Genomic DNA, 22,800 nt, shown 5'->3' on the forward strand with positions numbered 1-22,800 from the left:
TACTATCGATCGCAGAGGCGATAGGAATCCGACTGCTGGATCCACAACTTTGCATCCAGAAGAAACTTGTGCGACCTCTGAACTTTAACTGGCCTACGAAACATCTGGTCCCACAAGTCTGTCTGAAATTGACCTCATTAACCATTGACCTACCCGTCACTCACCCCTTCCTTTGACTTCTATTTCTCTAAGGTGTAGTCCCGATCTTAACCTTTTCCACGTGATTTCTACTACCATATAAATTTGTGATGTATTAGATAAGATGAACAATCGGGGAAAAGAAGCTGTTTTCGCTACCACGGAAAGATTTTCTAATTAGCTTTTCCTCAGGATGAGCTTCTCTTCCGTAGGTTCGGTCGAGAACTCGAGAGTGGCTGATATTTAATACCATTGTGGACCACTTTGAGACACTGCACATTTATAATGGGTCTCTTTAATGTGGTCAATATTTTCAGTACACTGCATCATTATTAGGGCATTAAGGATTCGACGTTCCTCAGGAGAAACCCTGATGGGACATTCATTTAGGTTATGATTCAGTGAAATATTTTCACTCTTTATCAAAAATTCATTCGGTACATTCAAATAATGGGTGAAGATCACCCAGGTGAATCCCATTATTTGCCTAAACTAGCAACTAAAATCTCCTGCCGTGTCCTTTAATAGGTGGGCTTAACGTTTGCGCCGGAATGCTCCACGGTTGGAATCCCGCAAGATTTAATCCACCGGCCTCCGAGATCGCGAGTAATTTGAAAATACAGACAGCATGCATTCATATCTAAATGCTGTGCACTATACTGTCGTTCACCCTTCTACCAGTTCCAACCATTCAGTGGTCCGTTCACTATGCGCAGTCACTGGTACGCACATATTAGGTCCGGATATTTAACAATCAGGTATCGGCACCGACGAAACGGCTGGTAATGGGCTACGAGAATTTGTGAGGCCGGAAAATTGATTAGTTATATGTATATATATGTATATATCATTTATATATACATATATATATACAAAAGTGATAGATAAACCTTGCTGTGCCATTTTTACTGAACAAGAGTTTGCGGAATATTAACTAGGACAGGGCTATCCAGAAGTAATTTTCAAGACGACAGATATTTATTGAACGCATTTCAGGCTTATCGATTTAGTTTGGCAGTAGGTCTAGCCAGGGCTTTGAATCCGATTCCCACAATTCTCCAAGCACTTTCTATACATCAGTAGCATAGATGGTGGTCAGAATGACAAGTGGTCACAGTTCCAAGAGAGTGGTTGGTGAAGAACAGCTCGAATCCGGTTCATGTTTGTCCTTCTTTTGTCAGTCTGGAATAGGTTGTATTAATTAACCAAACGTAAGAGAAATGTGCGAGTGAGTGACTCTACAAAGTACCGTACGGTAAACTGCGTTGGCTTGACCGACTAATTATTGTGATGAATGCCCTCACGCCCTCTAACTATAGTGCTCCTTGTCCGGTATAGCAGGCTCGCGGTAAACATGGAGCAAAGCGACTGGTAAATCACAACGAGCAGAATAATCATAACGACAGATGAGATAACTCCATAAGTTTGCAGAAAAGAGCAGGCATCCTGAAAACATAAAGAAAGGCGGGAGGACGTTTAAAGTATTTCTTTCTTCCTCAGTACACTGTCTGACTAAGATACATTTGGTAACTGCACTTCTCACTCTTATCGACCGAATCGTACTAGAACGTGCCATAAGTTGTTCACGTTTTTCATACACAGTATTTACTGATATACGTACAACTCAGCAAGATTTCCGAGGGATATGCGGCATGCCTTCCCCATTCTCGTCTGCGTAGTTGCCGCACCACTACTCTTCTAAATATTTCTACTGGTTTTCATGTTTCGCGTTTGGGTTAAGACCAAAAGATTTGTATTTCACCACAGAAGCACTGTTTAAAATCTATTTCAGCACTTCTTTTTCGGAATATAGCAGTGTTCTTGTTGTGCATTCGCTAAAATGACATAATGATACCAAACTTTACTGGTGCAATCATTTGCATATTTAGCTTCGTCAAAGACAACCACTCTGCCTAAATGGATACAAAAAGCTCCTCAAAACTTCCACCTAGTTATTACCTCCTTTTCGTATCCTGCAACAATGTGTATGGGCTTTAACGTTAGATGCAAGCAAACCAAACCAAACCAAACGCCAGGCGACACTGAGAAAAACATTATACTTTGCTCTACCTCTGAATTACAGCCGACATAAGTGTCCACACAGACCCAAAGCTATAGAACCATGGGGGCCCTGCGTGATGTCCGAATATACCGCCCAATACCATCCACAATGTGTTGAGCCAAACAAAGTGATTGTTCCACCTAGCAATATATTTGCAAGTGGGGATCCAATGTCGGGGAAAACTACACACAGGTAAGATGTAGGGTGTTTTAATTGACCCATAGAAACGACTATGTTCCACATCCATATGAACGTCCATACGTTCAAAAGCCGATACCATATAAGGCTCCGTGCGGCAAGATGGAAGACTCTACTTTGTACCGCAATGAGTACACAGCGAAAAATTGTGCACCCAGCCTACCGGTAAAGCCACTAGAAAGAAGGATGTGTTCGGCAAAATTTGACGGACAACCAACGTATCGCTGTAAGTTCTGAATAATGAATACACTTTCTTTCCTATTTTGATAAATGGCACAAATATGTTCATTTAAAGTTAAGAAGAGCAATCGATGGTGCAGAGAATGCCAAGATTTTTGTACTTCGAAACTCCCTTTTTGTTTATCAGGACTGTATCGGAATTCGACTCCGCATCTATGCATTTTGACCATGGACTTTGTCATGTAAAAGAAATTTTCCGCTGAAAGTTGTAGTTCTCAACAGCTTATAAGCAGCTTATGAATCCGGAGGGGGATTTGACGCACATATCTTACGTAATGAAGGTCAAGATTGCACCTATGGATTGTGGGTACCAGTATAAAAACGCAGATAGTTATTGGTCACAAAGCACAGCCTGGCAGGTCAAATACCTGGTGGAATCAGACGTGGGGCCAACAGCCATCCCTAACCGGAGACCGGTGGTATTCATCCACCGTAAATTCCATTGATGTTAACCAGGGATTCAGCTGAATCGCAGCTGAATCCTTCGTTTCAGCTTCTTGTCGGCTCAGTGTTGCACGAAGGCTGCTCCGTTTCATTTTTAAGAATATTTGGGTAGCGTGATTGAACCAATGCCTCTACTTTTCTCTACTTCCGTAAACTGTATTCAGTTAGTTGTGCCTTATAAAACACGTTACTTATTAGTTTGATGAGAACTCCTCGACATCCCATTGCCGGTTTAGCCCCTCGCTGTGTTCGTCAGATAAGCACACCCACCACGCTTCGGTCAGATGCCCCTCGCTTGTTCGTCAGATAAGCACACCCACCACGCTTCGGTCAGATCTATGCCTTGAATGAACACCAAATTGTACGCAAATAGTGGGTTGTCAACCAGGTTTCAGCAACCCTATATGCAATGCGCTGTGTCAAGAAAGTATACTTTGATTTTTTAATAACAATGAGGCGCCGTTATGCAGCGCGCTTAGTTGTGGAATACCAACCACGATAGATTAACCTGGGAATCAGGTTACTCTCTCGGTAAAATTAGCTGAATTTGCAAATGAGTGTATTTCGTGATTTGCGTGCAATTCGGTTTTCAAGTAGGACGTAAAGTTTGTTGAAACTTAGGGAGTGAGTCCATCTGATGAGCCTCAAGAGGTACGAAATCGGCACTGGGCTGTCGGGGATTTTTCAGAAACAAATCTTGCAATTAGTGTCTTTTGTAAACGAAATACCATACAAGGTCAGAGGGACTTATTTTTGCGTTGAATCAGCCATGTTGCCATTTACCAACCAACATCAGTGCTGAGTCGGAAATCTGATCCACTCCTACTGGTGGTTCTCGTAATTGCTAGTTACTGGGGTAAATACGGTGGCTAAATCAGTCTGAATGGCCGTAATTGGTTTTTATCCCTACAGTCTGGAGGTACACCAATTTAGGAACCGCTGCGAATGCATAGTTTGTGGGACTGGAATCAACACGACAATACATGAGAATACATGATGTTGATAGAGCGCCCACTACTTAGGGTGTGTAGCACTATTGTAAAGATCCTCTGTCCGGTCGTAGAACAATCCTATGAGCTTAGTGCCAGAAATCTATGTATTTATCCAGAACACCTTGCCAAACAGCCCAAACATTCCAGCACTGGATTGGTATTATGTTCTTCAGATGACTTCTGTTTATTGGGCCGTTTTAGTGTAAAATACTTAAGGGAGAAGCATGACCTTACCCTTGGTAGGGTGTTCTTAGAAACAGTTCCAGTAGAGCTAGACACTGCATGAACCGGTTGTTTTCAATTAATCAGACTGTAATAATTCCCTCTATACCGTTAGGAAACCACTAGATAACTACTGAGAATGAACGTATTTTTGTGTTCCAGACGAAAGAGCCCCTGTTTTACGGACAAGTAAACATTCATAAATTCGTAGGCTGGAAAAATCCAAATGATAATTCCCTAAAACTTAGGGCGCTCACACGTTTGCCTTTTTAAACTAGGTGCAAGTTAAATTTAGATCTGAATTAAAGAAACCAAACTCCTCACAACATATTGGAAGGAAAAAACTTGACAGGCATGAGGTCGTAACTGTCATGTTTTACATGGGAACCAAAGTCATAAAGGATTTACAAGTTACCGGAGTAATCATTTTATACTATTTGAAATCTACCAAGTTTCTTACACATCCTGTTAATTGTAAAACCTTTTTTTTGAAGTGATACATGTAGATGTGAATTCTACTTGCGCTTTCCCTTCAGCTGACTACAGATCCTGGGACTTGCCACCCATGAGACCTCAGAAACCAAAGCAGGAACGTCCAAATTTGCCAAAGTTTGATGCTGAACCTGTTTACCGTCGTGAATTTGTTCCAAAATGCATAGAAAAGCTCAAGAGTTACAAGCCAGAGAATAGACCCACACCGGACGAGCCATTTCGAAGTGACACAATGTACCGTACGGAATACGTACCAAGACAGGTAGAACCTCCAGCGCCAATTAAGCCAGCTTTGTATGCAAAATCAAAAATGCCGTTTGAAACTTTGACGACGAACCGGAAAGATTTTACTCCCAAAGAAATGTGTAAGTGGGAACTTTATTTTTGGTGAGGTTAAGCGTAACATATTTCCCTACATATTTTAGCCAGTTGGTTTGGCCTGCAGTCAAACGACCGAAAGACCGTATAGCTGGTTTTACATGAATTTATTCCATTTTCAAAACGGCCTATTTACGAAAAGAATGTAAACCATAGGGGAAATACAAATGTTGGCACCACCTGTCGGTTTCAACTGATTGTGCCGATTTCATTTTTTCCACTGTAGATACGATTCATTGGAACATACCAAACCAGTAGTCACGCTCTCTACCAGGCGCCATCACACATCTCCGCTCCGTTTCGTCAGAAAGACAGAAACCCTTAAGCTGAATTTTACCGTTTCTGGATTACACAAATGCTTTCGGTAGTTACGGATTAGGTCGACTATCACGATTTTCGCTAATGAACACAGCCAGAGAAGTTTTTTGTCTGAACATAATATTTTGCAAGCGGTACTCGGTTCACATACCTAGGTACTGATAATGCTCATCAAAGCCTTTTCAAAAAGGTGTTTTACAAGATGCTGTTCTTCCCTTTTAGCCTTATACATCTAAGACCCATCTGCTTCTGATTCTGTGTAAGTATATTGACGATAATGTGATTGGTTGCAACCATGTCAGTTCCGAAGGTTGCGTGAAATTTCTAACTGGGCTGAACGAACACACTGGACAATTCCAGAACTTCTTTTTGAGGTGAAAATACCAATACGCCATTTCCTGCTTATTTGAATTAGGCCTAATCAAGAAATTGCTTACCACTTGTGCTGCTTCCTGGGACCCCAGTAACTTCAACTAATAACCTAAGTTGGACGCCGCGTGTTTTTAAATTATTTATTTTAAGTTTCAGCCATATTATTTTTATACTCGAGGCGCTGTGCGCTACCTACTCCCTTTAACCTTATGGACAGAAATTCATTGCTGCTTGTGTTTTTAGGATTCTTATGAGAATGAAAATGAAATAGAATGAAAAACGTCCCCAAGTTTAGTAAAATATCTAGGAAGGTCTCAGTTCTATGAGTGCCATGCAAGTTAATTGCACTTGCTCAAAGCTCTTATTTACTGATCAATACCCTTCTTATACTCGTTAGTTGCAGGCTATGGCCACTTCTTTTATTTCGTCTAAATATACGTTTGTCGACTAGAAGCACTACGTAACGGACTTCTGTTGGTCCCCACTTGGTCCGATAATTTTTTGACCCTGATTCTTTGCTTGGTTCTTCTCTGCAATGCGCCCCCGTTTATCTACTTCTTCCAGAGTGCTTCCTCTTTAGTTAAATAAAGGTATGCATACCTCTTATCCGTTATTGGTTTGTGTACCATAAGGTCATTTGTTTAGGTGTATAAATTCATTTTTAACTTTCTAATGCTACCCCGCTACCCTCAAGCTGATTGTTTCCTAACTGTGCGATGGCTGAAGAACGGAGCAGGATATAAGCAACAGCCTTACTATCACCAAACTGTTTCTACCTTAGAAACGTAAGTTACAAAACAAAGATTCTGAGAAAAAAAGTAGGAACAAACATGTCTTGGTTGCACAAATTTAAAAGCAGTTAATGGTTATGACTATCTTATCTCGAGCCACGCCAACAATAGCCATTCAATTCGAGCAGAGTGAAGCTTACTAAAGTAGGAGATACTTCCGAAAGAATTACTTCTCAAGGATCGTACACGTACTCAGCCTTGAAATTGAAGAGTTGTCTTTGTGAACAATAATGTATTACAGCTGGACCGTTCTGATGGTACCAGTTTCAAGCGGCTGTACTCTAGAAATAATTGTAGGTGTGGGTAAAACAACTACCGCATGGGTTCAAATGCAGATTGGAATGTACATTGTAGTTATTCAACATCAAGAGGACCGTTATGTCTTGGTTCAAATTTGTGGATTTTTCTGTGATCCAGTACGAAAACTGGGATCATTTCATCAGTTTCGTTGTTGACCCAGTGAGATGTACCATGTGACATATTCGTGAGTATAAACCGCAGATTATGACAAGCTGCGCCAGGTTTTCTAACCATAATAAACATTTAAGTTTTTTTACAACACCAAAAACCATTCGTGGAAAGTAACAATTTTCTTCAGGTAGAAAGTTTTTTTCCTCACTGTGGACAATGACTTCTGCTGAAAATAGTTGCCTCCATATAGCCTACCACTTCATACAGCTGGTATCTCAGTACCACTGAAATAAGCATGGCTGACCAATTTCCACAATAATGATCTGTCGCCGTTTGTTTAGTTGTGCCAATCAAATGCTGTTATTGTTGAAATCCATGAAATGAACGATTGTTGTTCACTTCGCTGACGTCACTTCTCTGTGTTTTTGGGATCAACAAGACTTAAGAAAAGAAAGATAGGCTAGTGTGTGTTAGCTGGTTACTGTTGTTGTTCTACTGGTAGCGGGGAAAAGTACAGACCAACAAAATGACATTAGTGACGATGTACCATTTTTCCACAATTGCGAGGTACCTCTAACGTGTTTTTTGTTCGATGTTAGCTTGTGCCGAAAAGTCCGCAGGGAAAAAGGCTTCCGTAGCTCAAAAACTCCGCTACTGAGTTCTTCATTTACTTGTTTTTTTTACAGAGTCACTATTATATCGCTAAACCGCTACTGATTCTTCATTTACTTGTTTTTTTACAGAGTCACTATTATATCGCCAAAAGCTTATATTTCCTTTAAACGTACCGTTTTACTTCGATTCGGTACAAAGCAGCCATCAAACGTAAGATTGACTTCGTCAAAATATCTGGTTTCCTTTTTAGTTTGATTTCATTGGCCGCGAACTCTTATCCGTCATCTGACTGATCCGTTACCGTTATACACTTGTTACTTTTAGTCCAGATTTTTGTCATTGACTCATCAAATATATATGATCCTCCTGGTTTGCGATGGTTGATGAGATGCTGTACTTTACTATTTCTCCCAGTCCTTACTCGTCCATCCATAAGGGTGTATTCAGCCTTCAAAATCATCTGGTTCTGTGTATTAATGTGATTCTGTTCAGATAATACACCACTTAGGACGAAATATAGTCTCGAGTGATTTATTCGACTTTATTAACGTCATTGGTTGACATCTACCAGTCAACAGGTAGCATATGCACAATTAAACCATAAGCCGTTTGCACGGGAATCAGTGTGGTGCCACATGTAAGCTGCTGGTGCTGATTTTAACTCAAGGAAATAAGGTCAATGGGTAGCCATGCAGAGGCCTGTTGAGATCCATCAGCCGGGGTTAGCACGACTGCACAGTGAGCATCGTCATCAGTTCCTTTATACCAAAACGTTGGCCTCTTCCACCTATCCATTCGAATTTCAGCAGAATACTGCCGTTCTAAATGGTCTGCCATAAAAGTGCACTCTAAAGGAAGCTCATTACTGTGCCATCTGAGTGTGAATGGGCAGCTGGATGGTGAAACAATGGTCAGGTCACTACTATCACCGTATGACAGTGGAGTGGGACGGGTACTGATCAGTGTGGGCTTACATTATACGGATGCAAATTAGAAATGAGGAAAGCTTATCTGGACGATTCGTCGGCGCTTCCGTGGCTTGACCTTTTCGAATCATGCGCTTGTGCTTGAGTCTTGCGATGCGTCGCGCCTCAAAACGCTTCAGGTTTGTGCAGACAGTAGTTCGCCAGGCTGTTCCACTCGGTTCCCCATCTCCCCAGGACATGAAACCAAGCTTGCGGCTTTCCGAACATACTTGAAAGCTGTCACAGGGGAGGTTGACTGAGGTTGACCTTCGCCCTTCAATCTACCGTACTAATTCTGACTCGGAATGCGATTATCCGCCGTTCGTTTTACGTGGCCTGTCTTACTGGTATTGTTTCAAAATCAGCTCAACTTCGTTTACTTTTACGCGTTTGAGAACCTCAGGTTTCGAGAACTAAGCTGACCGGTTAATTCCTTGTGTATTGTGTAGGCTTTGTCAGTGGAAGTTGTCATGCCTCAGCAGTGCCCACTTTTCACTCCCATATAGAAATGAATACAGTCTGATAACTCGCTACGCTGTGACCTTGATGTCCACACGCGGATTGTGATTATTTGAAACTTATTCGTACAGTCGACTGAAGGCTGGCTTGGCAGCACGAAAAAATAGTTCGTAACGTTTGTCAATTCTGTGGACAGGGTATACACAAGTACCAGAAATTTCGGGATATACTATGCCGAGTCATTGATTTAATTGCAGATCGTCTGTTACAGTCTGCTGCTGAACGATAAGTGTTTAGAAACATTTGGCTTCACGCCAAAGCGCAAAAATGCCAATACAAATACTATGGTAATTGCGATTCTCCTTCCGAATATGTGAAAAAATCACAGCCATCCATAGAAGGCAGATAGGGATTCTCGGCTTGTGCAACTTTTTTTAGTCCATGAAGCGTTCGGAGCTGACGAAATGACCGTCTTGACGGTCATTGACGATCTTGACGGGCACAAGATCTACAAAATCACGAAAAGAGTCTGCACAAATCGCAGTAAGATATACATTAAGTAAATTTGGGACCAGTTTTGTGCCAGTTTCGCATTCAACACAGGTGGTTCCACAGAAGCGTACTATGCCCGCTTACTCGGGTGCAAAGATAACGTTGGCAGCGTTTCGGGACAGTTGAGCTTTTGGAGAATGATTCACATAGTGTGCAATGGTTCGTTATCTTCCTGGGATTTTTCTTCCACCTGACGAGCTGCGAGATCGATTTTGATACGTCCGATTCTTATTCTCCATTGCGCCTCAGGAGTAGTAGTAAGCTTGCCAAGCTTTTATCTGTAGTGCAGAAAAACTGGTTCCCCGACGGCTGATGGTTTCATATCACATCCCCTTTACTTTGAACAGCTGTAGTTCCATGATGCATTTCCACTATCCTGGATTTTGCAGTCAGGTGAAAAACCTCTTCCACTATCGGTCCTCCAAATTTAAATACTCCAATAAGTCGTCAATTTTTCATGTCTACCTATTAAGCCATCATTGTACAGAAAAGCTCAGTGATGTCTGGTGCTAGCCATACCTGAGTGTGTTCCCTAGGGCACCTTGTGAACGCCGTGGGGCCACAAGATGACTTGTTTCATCGGTTGTGGGGTTCAGTCGTTAAATCGTGCCCACGCAAACTGACATCTGTGAACCACCAGTTTGGCATGCTGATACGTTTAGAAGTGTCCATCCCTATTCCCACTCCGGACTTGTAACCCAAGCTTTTCACCATTACAGGACCTTCAGGTGGAGGCACATTCACCTCATTGAAAACTGAGGGTGCTATCATTTATTGTGCGTGCGTGCTCATCCGCTACGCCCGATACGACAGACCAATTCTGAAACGAATGTTATATCGTGAGAAGGCACCACAAGAAGTTATCACAAATACCAACCTAGTCTAAAGTTTCTGATGGATATTTTAGCCTTATATATGGTTTTTGCAAGTTAGTAACTGTTTCATCAATCACATGTCTTTTCGAGCCATATAATCGATAAACAGTATATCTCTCCATAAATGTGGGACGCAGTTCTTATCACAGGCATGATAAGGATCTAAGCAAACATCCATTGAGGCAAAACAGTTTCTGATATTACGGAATAAATTTCAACGTGAAAAAACAGTTTTGATGTCGATGTGTAATCTTTTTTATTGGCTGGAAGAAAACATGGGCTCCAAGAAAAACCCGGCTAAATATCATTTAGAACTTGATATATCATCCCCAAATAACAGTGGAGAAACGTTTCTGAAGAGGCTAAAGGTCTGAGAGGCAAGTGTCGTCGCTCTTTTACTTGGTTTATATAATTGTATGATTTTTATAATGCCATATTCTGATACTCTTGCTCAAGGTCCGAATCGACCATTCAAACCTCAGAATTTGTTATTCGCAAGCGCTGATCCTATGAGTAAAGCAACGACGAATCGTACGGATTACAAAGACTGGGGACCAAGTTATCCTGAGCGAGGAGCTAAACCAGAATACAAACCATTAGAAGGTGACCAGTCGTTTGACAGTACGTATCGCAACGACTTCAATGAGGTGGGTGCCATTTGACTGATCGATCTCTCGTTTACTGCGTCCGCTTTCTGTTCTTTTTGCAACGGCTACATTTTTTTACCAATTTTTCGTTAGATCGATGCTCTTTAACCTAAAAATTCTGTTTTGAACGCAAAAATACGTTTTAACTATTGGTGCATCCATTTTGTTTTGATGGAAAATATTAGCAAAACATTGCTGCTAATCTTATTTTAGATTGATCGATGAGCACGTAGTGCCCGACTGCCATTATACCTACTAATTAGTGTTTATCGAACACTCATAAATAAACTGATCTGTACGCTTTCGGTCAACCAATCACACCAATCACACACTTTATAGTAGGGAATTCGTGTACGAGGAGTTATATGTATACATGGGATTTTTCTCTACTCAGCAATGAGGACGCTTTATTCGTTTAGAAATTTCGGAAAACAAGGCAGTTATTCCACCAGTTACATCAAGGTTTTCGCCACCGTCACCTTCATAGATGGAGACCTAGGGGCAGATGATAAATAATTAGACATGCAGAGGGATCTTTTCCAATTATAAATTTAGTAGCGTGGATGCGATGTGGCTGTAGGTTTCAATGGACAGAAAACTGTGCCCGATAGTAGAATTAATAAGAAAACTGTGAAAGGTGAATTGACCGAGACGAAACCCCGAGTTTATGCTCACGTATTCTCGGAGATGAAATCACGAGGCTTTTGTTAGTGCCCATGGCAGAATGGTGAAAACAGAATATGGATGAACTCGAAATAGCTTTGGCAATACCGATGAAAAAGAGGACTGCCTCCACAAGAATTGCCACAGATTCTTAAAAAAGTCGTTACTTGAGACAATAATGACCAGAAGAATGAGAAATGCTATTGCTGCTAAATAGTGTTGCTGAAGAGACGTTATTATTATTGTAAAATCCTGCGATCAAGAATCAGAGGAGGATTCCGACTTGTTCGCATCCCATGTCTGCGCCATTTAATTACCCAAAATGACCTGCAGACACAACCATCAAAAGCCTCACAATCAATCAATTTGGTGTGCTTGTGAAAGTGACATTTTACCTAAAACGTCATCAACTATGAGCAACCCTCATAATTCTCTCTGTAATCCTCATTATATTTCCTCGAAGTCCCTCAGGATCGTGTGTATCATCTGAGTTCAGTGGGTTCTCGGCTTCTGCATTGGACCGGCCCGTTGTCAAGATCACTTCGCTGTACATGTGATCGTGGTCGGAGACTATGGAAAGCGTCTTGCGTACATTGCCTGCCAGATTGATTGAAAGCAAGCCCGTCCACAGCAGGCTAATTAAGCGCTAAACTTCCGCTTGTAGGCCCAGTGCACTGCAGTTGTCCTGTACAGTACTCACTCCCTCGAGGGAACACTTTTTAAGATTTCAGTAAGACTTTCCAACAAGTATGCACGCGGAAAGAATGACTAATTAGAATTGCGTCTCGAGTTTCTGCAGTGTGTTAACGAAAGTTCGTGTTTTCCCGCATGTTTTGAGAAGAATTTTTATGCAACAAACTTTTCATTTCGAAACGATTTAGTACTTTTGCACTTTTGAAAAAGGTAGATTGGCAAATCCTGTTGAAATTCTGCACTTGTCATCAGCCTCCAAACCATGACCTGACGAAACATTAAATTCAACGTGAACTAGGCATATCAAACCGATGCTAATTGTTCCTGGGTTCCAAGGGTTTTGGGGCTATAACACGAGTAGATTACCAGTAATATGACAATGAGACCGATAAAGGTAACCCAAATACCTAATATAATTTTACATTAGGTCTCTTGATACAGATATGAGTGAGAAATAAATGGGCGCCAAATAAGTACCAGCACTTACAAAAATGCCAAAATCGACCTGTGTGCAACTGGATTCCAATCTCTAGTGTACCCCAATCAGAAAGATTTTTAACGTAACGTGGTTATCAAAAACCCATGTGTACAGGTGGGGTTACATCAGATGTGTCATAAGATATCGGCCTATAATACACCACTTCCTTACTAAGGGAGGGTTTTTTTTAAGATTTCAGAAACCTGCCCACTGTGCGCTGGAGGTGTAAAAATATTTCAGTGTTTGGTCATCGATGTTTTTGGAGGAATGCCTGAGTCTGGTGGGAGCATCGGATCAGTGATGCTGAATTTCGTCAAATGGTTTTCGGAGGAAATAACTCACTCACGACAGAAGAACTGATCCCATTCCATAGGTCGCGCTAGTTTGGTCAGGCTCTCCGAGTGCCAGTTGATCGAATTCATCATGCAGCCATTTCCGGACAACCACACAAAGGGCCAGGGAAAGTCAACTAATTACTTTGCAGTGAAGTGTGAAATTAATTACCTGCAAGTTCCGCTGTGTCGGCAGCTATAACCGCCGTATGGATTGTGCGCTTTACCGATGCTGCTGTTGCTGCTAATGTCGATGGAGAATTAAGGACAGTACTTCACTTCTGTTAAATGGCAAGCAGGCACGTAGATGTAGTTTGTCCTATTGCCACTTGACGAGTCTGAAATTAAGAAAGACGCTTTGTTCAGGGGAAACCTTGCTGGTGAAACGGGTCAATCAGTTGGGATCAAATGAACCCAGTTGCACACGCTGTACTGATATACATGGAGATACACAAATCTCGGTTTGAATCATCTGAAAGCAATCAGCTATTTAGTTTACTGAGAAATTAAGGCACAACGTGTGGGAAGTAATTTCTGATACGGAATCACCGTTTATTCAGTATGTTACAAGAAGACATGAAAATTTATTTCTCACATTTTCCCCGGCTTACCGTTTCAGAAACCAATTTGTCCAGTTGTTAACGTCAAACCATTTGAACCAAAGCGCTGCGACGCTAAATTCGACGATTTAACAAACTACAGACATGAATATAAGCAATGGGAAGTACCTCCACCAAAGCCCGCCAAAAAAGATGAATGGGCACCTTCTGATGCGCCATTTGATGACTCAACAACTAATCGGGTAAGTCTTTGTAGCGGCCAAAAACATTGGATTAAACATTGGCTCACCGTTGAATCCTATGCATGCACATTATATAAACACTGTGCGAACTATATATATACATATACATTTATATATAAACAAAACACGAAAATCCTACCCACGATAGCACTGCTTAGGTTAATGCGATCGAAAGTTGATCTGCTCCGTGGCAAGGATCATGAACATTTAGTACCCCGGGAATATCCCAGAAGTTCGGTTGCATGCACACAGTCTCTATTGCAAAGTGATTCGTTTTTAAGAGCCCTGTCGGAACCGGGAAACGCCGATCGTGGCGAATGTGAAGGTCACAAAGTATCAGTCTTTGTGGACACGTATTGTGGAACCTCCGGAAGGCTAAGAAAGAATCGTAGTGATGGAGAGCGAGTTTAGCAGCTAACTACAAAAATATGGACATGCCCGACCGATCCATCGGATGTCAGACCGAGTAATAAACCCAAAGTAGTTGAAGTCAGCAATGCTAGGGTTGGGATGGTGATTCACCCCGCTATTAAGCCGTACTAATGGTGCATATACATGGCAGTTTACTTTTGGCGTGTACTGTGTCTGGCCTGCAAATTTTCCTGTACCGTTTCTTCGGTCAAACATGACTGGAGGCGATCACATAAGGAAGTATCCTCCATAAACTAATACCAAGCTCAAACTGGAGGATTTTTGCGTGTGCAATCCTGTCAGGAATGGATAGGAAGGATAAGGAAAAGGGAAAGATATCTTATGGATTCATCTCATTGTTTGAAAACCGATTTCGGCCGGAAGGAGAGATCGTCTTAAGTTTGGATGTTCTCTAGTACTCACTAAATCTTACACTGACATTCTATTGAATTCGATTTCTGCCGATGAAACTAAAAGAAAATGACTTCACAGGGAGCCTTTCAGAGGACACCACTATTGCTGATGTAAAGAATGACTTGAGTAGCATATTTTAAGTGACAGAAAAGTTGAATTTGCCACTTGCACACTTCTTAAAAGTTTCTACAGAGTGAAGCGTCCGTACGGTTCTTACAAGCATGAATAAGATTATTAATTCACACCACATTCATTTGAACTATCTTTCCATTGTCAGTTGCTATCAGTCCGTTGAGTTCACAGCAAATCGTTGTGCGGTGGACTCGAGTTTTGGGTTAATTACACCCCATCATCTGTGCACACCCTTGGCCTAGTCGGGATTTGAAAGCCAGTCATCTGACATGCGAGGAGAGCTTCTTACCGCTACTCCAGCAGGTACGCTGGCAGCGCCTGAGTTAGCATGTCGAAATAGGGGTGTGTTCAAGCCTGGGGAGTCGGGCTTGCCTGGCTCGAACGATGGTCTCCTAGTTAGGTAGCGTCACGGATGGCTCATTAAGGGCGAAGGAGTATCGAAGGGACTTCAGCGACCTGAATAATGTTCCGCCAAGAAAGTATATTGAGATACCACATGAAGCATGAGAGGGCCTTGGTGCAGCAGATGCAATTCAAGAATACCATAAATGAGGGGTTCAGCTGGAATTCAGTCATGTTTCCTGATAAAACCGAATCATTGTGCAAAGTGTATACTACGCGGGTTGTGTACAGTTTGAATTGAAGCGAAAAATAATATTGACGAAAACTTGGCAATTGCACCCACTTGATAAGCGCCCAGAAAGGTGAAAGTGATCATGGACTATTGGAAAGTTTCCAGCCTATTTCTCAGTGGTGCTCCGTCAAGAAAACCCATTTTGGCCATTGGGATAATCACCAGAAGCTATATATTGCGGAGAAGCTGAAAGGTGTGCGTCTCAAGCGCATGAGCTCACTAGAGAGTGCGATGACTTTTTCGACTGCTTTGCATAGGGCCTTATATCCTTACTTATAAGCGTATGGTCCATCAAGATATTGTGCTTAAACAGCCTCTGGGTGATGGAGAAGGGGCAGAATAAACAATAAATAACTTTCTGCCCATGATCTGTGCAAACAGCTATCAACCCTCTCTCGCTGTATTGCAGCTCTGTTCTATATCAACAAGAACTGTCGAGTGGCTTGCGGAGGACTGGGGTTCATAGAGTCGGTCGTTACGTCGACTATATGGTGCGCCGTTCAGACGCGTCAGTTAATGAATGATATTTCGTATTCATATTTGATAGATGAGAGTACGAAAGGGTTTAGTAGACGGATCTGTGAGCAAACCCGAACGGTTCAAGCAGCCCATTCGCCAGTTCTTCAGTAATCAAGCAGCTATATTTAGAAAAATATTCAGTCTTGTCAAACTCGATTATAGGACACTACATAAACTCACCGTCAGTCTTCTGGTTCGCTTAAGTTTGGTTGCATTAGCACTGATCGGTAGGCATTCTGCATTAAATCACTGTTCAGCAGTAAGTGGATTGCCTATCGATTCGACATCGTCACAGTTGATGCGCTGATACGAGGCACCAATAGGTCTGTCACTCCCAGTCCGGTAGTTTACAATATTGTGGTAAACCGATTACGCCTTCCAATTAGTTGTTATGACCTTCCCACGATTGCAGTTCATTCAGTGTATTCCATAACTTTGGCTACATGATTAGCTGTGCTGATCTCAAATGTCCCGGGTCCTATAAGCTCTACAATGTCGCTAACAAAAATGAAGTTGAACAATTCAATCTGAAGTGAGAGTGAGAGTTGTGCAAGGGTCACAAGTTTCGGGACGGCGCGTACCATAGCCGGCTTTTCCAGGAATGAATCCGAAGAAAAAAAGGCTGACTGCGAGCTCCAGATGAAATGTATCTGGTTCTATTCAGAACTCGAAAATTACGCTACGATATGAATGTCCAAACATAGTCATCTTACGAATTTGTCACCATTTTACTACCCACTGGTCACATTAAATTTCACAATATCAGTGTTGTTTCATATCACTTATTTAACGGTTGCGAAGTTCATGCGCATAGTCTAGATGAATGTCAGATTGTCAGAAAATGTCGGCGACGAAAACCGTTCAAACCCGAATTACGGAAAATCAGTACCTGAAATTTGTAACTCAAAAAAAGATAGACATTGACATGGTCGTTGGCTTGTTCGCTGAGCTGGGCAATTTGGTTGCAAACGTCTCATCACCAATCGAGGTGACATCATCAGTGCGTAGTTGTGCGTAGCGGTGGGTTAGTGGTTGACATCCTGGTTTAAAGAGACACGATTGAATTTTTCCTTTAAAAGGACCAAGTGACGCTTGTGTATAGTTTCCAAAATAATGAAATCACTTGCGAATTGCCATCGTCAGTATGGTACAACGAAGCATCGGTATTGAAAACTGATGTCATGCTGTCGATGGTGATGATGATGTTGACGATAATGATGATTATGATGATGATGATGATGATGGTGATGGTGATGATGATGATGATGATGATGATGATGATGATGATGATGATGATGATGATGATGATGATAGTATGGTTCTACTGAAATGTGCACTAGTATGAAGTCGCAATCGTCGGAGGAATCTTGCTCTTCAGCATCATGCCCTGATCGTCTCCAATAAGGAGCTGATCCACCCTATTATCCCATCCTGTAATAATTTGTGGATTTCGAGGGTATTTAGGAGTGATCAGAGTAAATGCAGGTTGTACCTAAGAACACACTCTGCCTACCCTAGTTTAGCACTCAGGACAAACGACGGGGTATAATCAGACTGCAGCTGCATTGGGACTGGACGACCGAGTTGCCGTCTGATTGTTTTTGCGAACTGTTTCCCTGAGGGCGTCATCACGGAAACGAAGCATCACTTTTGAATACTCAATACTGGTTTGTGTAACAACGCTATGCACGGAGTTTTGTCTGACTATCAGGAGAAATCACTGTGCAAGACAATCTCCTTAACTCGGGACTCTCTGAGCCACCTAAACAAGTAGAAAAGTACGATCATTTACCAGGTCAAAATTCAAAACAAGACTTTGTGCGAATGACCCTCTCTGAAGTTTGCTTGCAAAAACAAAGTAATCGAATATACAAAACAAGTAAATCAGTCACACCCAGTGACCAAGCTATAAACAAATGTAGAGGACTCTTTTTGGTTAATTCGAACAACAAAATTTCTGTTTCTGGTTGGCCGTCCTTGACCTCACACCTACACAACCCGGGCAACAAAGAAGGAATTTTCCAAATCACGAGAATTTCAACAAAATTCGCTTCTACTATCCGACAGCTTTCAAATGTTGCACTTGCTACGGCATAACAAAACGCTCACAGTAATTTCAGCGGAAACCAGCGTTGTTTTCTTTTTTCCAATCAACAACAGCCGGGGCAAGAGTGGCTGTCCGGCTAAGAATATAGGCTCAATAGAAGGCTTAAAATGATGAAGCCATTTCAAAGAGATGCTGCCTATTTCTTGATTTTAGCACATTCTCTTATGTATCATATGTTTTCCTGGTATATGGAGGATATCAGCGTTTGGCTCAAACGAGGGACTCGGTGGATGTTACTTGGCGATCAGTGCACGATCCAGCACATGTGTATTACGGATCGGCGTCTTCGGTAGTTAAACTGACTGTGCGTTGGTCAGGCGGCAAATGGTAGTGCATCGAGTCACGTGTACCCGTCACTGTACTTTTATTTGCGTCTTGCATACTTTTATCCACGTTCAGGGCTTCTGCAGTAACCAAGATGTAGACATTTTACGATTGCCCGGTTACCTCCTTGGCTCCACTATCTTCTACGTCCCCTCCCAGGTCAGCTATGTTCCACACCCATGCGTGGTTGCTCCACAACCAATTACTCCGAAGCCTCAGTCTTGGTACAGTGGTCCATTTGATGATCGCACAAACTACCGTACCGAGTACGTCCCGAAGGAGGTCTGTCCTTGCTGTCCTGCAGGATTTCTACCGACTGATGACGTCAGTCCCGATGGATATGTGTTTGATGTAAGCTTTGTTCAACAGATCTGTCTTACACATTGTCACTCATTAGCGTCTCTTCCTACTACGCCAGGTATATTACGTGAATTAAAATGTCTAGTCGTATACCTAGCCACTTTGCTGACTTCCTTAGTTTGACCGTCAATCTCAAATGTCTTACGGAAGTTCTTCTGCTTGTGATGAAAATCACACACAGTTTCTAGGCAGAAGACCTTAATTTAAAATTTGTGTAAAATTTGAAATCATCGGAGTAGCAGTGTAAATAATACCAGCGTTTGTGTGTAATCGAGGTTTACTGAAGTAAGAAATTCCTGTCGTGTAGGAATTGTGGTAGCAGAAAATGAGAGGTTTTGCTAAAATATTTAGCTGTAACTTGTAACTCCTTCACGCTGATGATTCGGCTTCACTGACGTCATGAATGATAGTAGCCTGGAGCCGATACAGGGTCTGCAGATACTAAGATCCAGTAATGGTTCCAATGACAAACCTCATAAATCGCCTGAATGGTCAAAATCATCACACCAGGTTTGCAGCAATGACCAGTGTTTTCAGGTGGCAGTGTGATCGGCGTCACTACTAAGCATGGGGCTGAAAACAAAACTATTGGAATTGTGAGCACTGTCTCAGAAAAAGCAGATAACAGATGCTGAGTTCCCATTAATTTCTACCTTATTAGTATATCTGCAATAATAGAGCCTAGTGTATCCAGCTTTTCTTTCACCGGGGCATTCAAGTAGCCCACACTGACATAGAAACAAGGTCGGTCGTTTTTGGAGTGATTAGAACTTTAGCATGTGAGTATAAAATCCCATACTTTTGTAATCAAAAGTACATACTGTTCGCCCACAGCGTTTTTAATGGTGGACGCGACTGCCCTCAGTTCTCAAACTCACTGACAACTGACCCTTTATCAGTGTTTGACGGAAACTGACGATGTTTCCTACTCTGCAAGCACCCACTTTTGTCACACCTAGTTACACAGTCAGTGAAGTGTAAATTAGACCATGATGGAAAATAGCTTGATGCTAATTGTTATCCCAGAGCTTGGGTTTTAAGGAAAAGGATTTACAAGCGTTTATGTAGACATAATTCTAACAGTTTTTGCCTTCGCGTACCTCATTGAGCATGCTTTATGTAATTCTTTTGCATTAAAAGTATTAAAACTATTTTCAACTGTCCTATATGGTTCCAAATTTCTCACGTCTGATTTATCTTCTCCAGCATTTTGACGAACGTGGACATCAAATATACCGAAATGTCACCGGTGACAAGAACACATTGCCTCTCCTTCCGGTGAAGTAATCTTCCACACAGTCTTACAAAACAGTACCAGTGGAGAGGGGAACACGCCGACCTCTCCACTAGAACAATCAGGTAGTTTAATTTCGGCCACGTCATGACCACATCAAATGACCTTAGACGTGAGAGTATCATGAAGTAAACAGGTACATTATGAACTGACGCATCCTCACCATACACCTTATTGTCTCGAAAACATTTGGTGGAAGCAAATTCAACTAACACTCACCTGTAGACTCTACGTGCCTTATCAGTTTTTCCTGATGTGAATAAGTGGCTGTTCGCCTAAGACGTGTGCCGACTGGATACTCCATCTGAACTTTTTTGCCGCACTACCAAAAAGAGGAATATTTTGGCAAAACCGTTGAATTTTATGCCACAATCTTGGATAAAACTGTGGTTTGCTTAAGCTCGTTCGAAACAAGCAAATAACTATGGGCAGCTACGTACATAAAATTCACGCTCAGCCAATTCAACAGATAGGTTGCGAAGTTATGCTGTCGACACTAGCGTAGTGACTGAATTCTTGAGTAACCCAAGAAGACGACGGACAACTTGCAAAATCCATGGAGTAGAGTAACGGCATGTGATCATTGGAAAAGCTGCTCAAGCACTACATTGCGAACGCAGTGAAAGGCCTCATGATTTAACCTGGGGGATTTGTAATACTTTCTGAATTATAAAGACCCTCTTCACAGCAGAGTTCATACAATGTGCACGTGCTTGGGTTTTGACATTTTGGTATAAGCAAGATCTGCACATGAATCACTTACAAGCGAAGAAGTTCAAAGGATATCGGAGAGGATCATGCATGCGCTTTTTTCAAAATGAGGTGTACAAGTCCACTGATAAAGTGAATAGTGAAGAAGCATGGATACTGGGGATCACCGCAAAAAATCAAAGCACTAACCTGGTTAAAGCTTCCTGAACTGTGCAACATACTGCCTTGTAGACTGCTTCACAGTAACACGAAACCTGATCACTCTAGTAGGTAAGGACAGCTTTTGGTCCGCTTGTTGTGATCACTTGATAGAAACGCGTAATCATTATTCACTGGTATGTTTTGTTGCGTTAAGCGAGAGTACTCAAGACAAATTAAGTCTGACTTTCAAGCTCTGATGTATGCCCGAGAAACGTTTGAGCGTCCAATTCTAAGAGCAAGAGGACGCATTTGAGAAATTCCGATGGTTCTCTTAGAAAAAAATGTTCAAAACTTATACACTCTCACGCGTTCGAGATTTAAATTTGCTAGAAGTAGTTCGGTAGCATTAAGGAGGTCCGGACAACCAGTGAAAAGCGTTGAAGTACAGACGGCCTATAACGGAACGTGGAGTGACGTTATTCGCTGCACGCCCCGTGAAACGAATTACTTTTTCATCTCTCACAGTTTTGATCTTGTTATATTCTATGGAAGATAATCCTACCAGCTCCCTAGTTCGTTCCGTTGCGCTGATAAGAAGGGAACCTTCGTGTGACAGCCAATACAATGAGCAATGTTTAAGTCGACTACTAAAATTAGTCATACGAGAATGAAACTATTTCAGACACTTGCAGTGCATAATGTCGTCAAAAAATGACGAACATGTGCGACTACATCAACCAGTCTCAGAAAGTACAGCCTTCATCATCATCATCGATGACAAAACACGAGTGACAAATAGTGATTCTAAACTGCCATTAGAGTGGAATGACAGTGGAAGGGTGAGGAATTTCGTATTCCTATAGAAAACCACCATATGGAGTCGGGGCGCCATGAGTGAGATTGACGCACCGTTTATTTGCGAACCCTGCGCAACAAAGTCCAGCGTAGGATGGCAGATAAAGTTTGGCTAACCAGTTCGACTAGGAACTGATAGAATACTGGTCAATAGGACCGGCTGCCTACCATATCCCATGCGGTTTCTAACCAAGTGCAAGTGAAATTTCATGGTCCCCAACCAAGAAACAAAGGTTCTACAGCACTGGGTTTCCTGGTAGCAATCTTCTTTTGGCGTCGGCAGGTCTAATAGATCCTTTCGTCAATAAAGTTGGATTTTGTTTGGTAGACAGGAGTTGAGCATGCGTAGTACACCTCCCAAACATTCTAAATAGGTGTGTTTTACATTATACTCCAAAGATTATAATTCATCACCAAAACCTCGTTTACGCGACACTTCATTTCAAAAGTGCAGCAGCCAAATAACGTCTGGTATACTGTGGATCCATCAATGATCAAAGGTTTTATCCTGCTTAGAATCCTCCAATTAGATGATTAAAGTTTCGAAACTATAGACTAATGGTGTTCTCACGGCTGACTCGTGTACATGGCCAGAGAAATGCTTTTCTGACGTCATAAGTAAAACAGGTTTTAGACATTATTTTGCTCCTTATAATATGCACTTCGAATTCTTTAATCGCGGTATGGTCATGTTTTATGCAGCTGCACAGATTCACTACCGGGTCTAAATAGAAGTTCATTTGACCTGGCTGCCAGGGG

General features: G+C 41.9%; 1 protein-coding gene across 1 annotated transcript in view; it reads left to right on the forward strand.

The window, feature by feature from the left end:
* T265_11491 (hypothetical protein) overlaps positions 1–20,678 on the forward strand; it is a gene marked incomplete at both ends in the record, with an annotated part of 32,098 nt that extends 11,420 nt beyond the window's left edge. Inside the window, 7 exons of the mRNA XM_009178160.1 lie at positions 2,222–2,392; positions 2,425–2,624; positions 4,833–5,153; positions 10,981–11,171; positions 13,957–14,139; positions 18,840–19,031; positions 20,247–20,678. Of these exons, the coding sequence (XP_009176424.1) occupies positions 2,222–2,392; positions 2,425–2,624; positions 4,833–5,153; positions 10,981–11,171; positions 13,957–14,139; positions 18,840–19,031; positions 20,247–20,327 (1,339 nt within the window). The remainder of the gene's footprint in view (positions 1–2,221; positions 2,393–2,424; positions 2,625–4,832; positions 5,154–10,980; positions 11,172–13,956; positions 14,140–18,839; positions 19,032–20,246) is intronic.
* Positions 20,679–22,800: the final 2,122 nt, after the last annotated feature.

Source organism: Opisthorchis viverrini, assembly GCF_000715545.1.
Source record: "Opisthorchis viverrini unplaced genomic scaffold opera_v5_511, whole genome shotgun sequence".
Taxonomy (NCBI): domain Eukaryota; kingdom Metazoa; phylum Platyhelminthes; class Trematoda; order Opisthorchiida; family Opisthorchiidae; genus Opisthorchis; species Opisthorchis viverrini.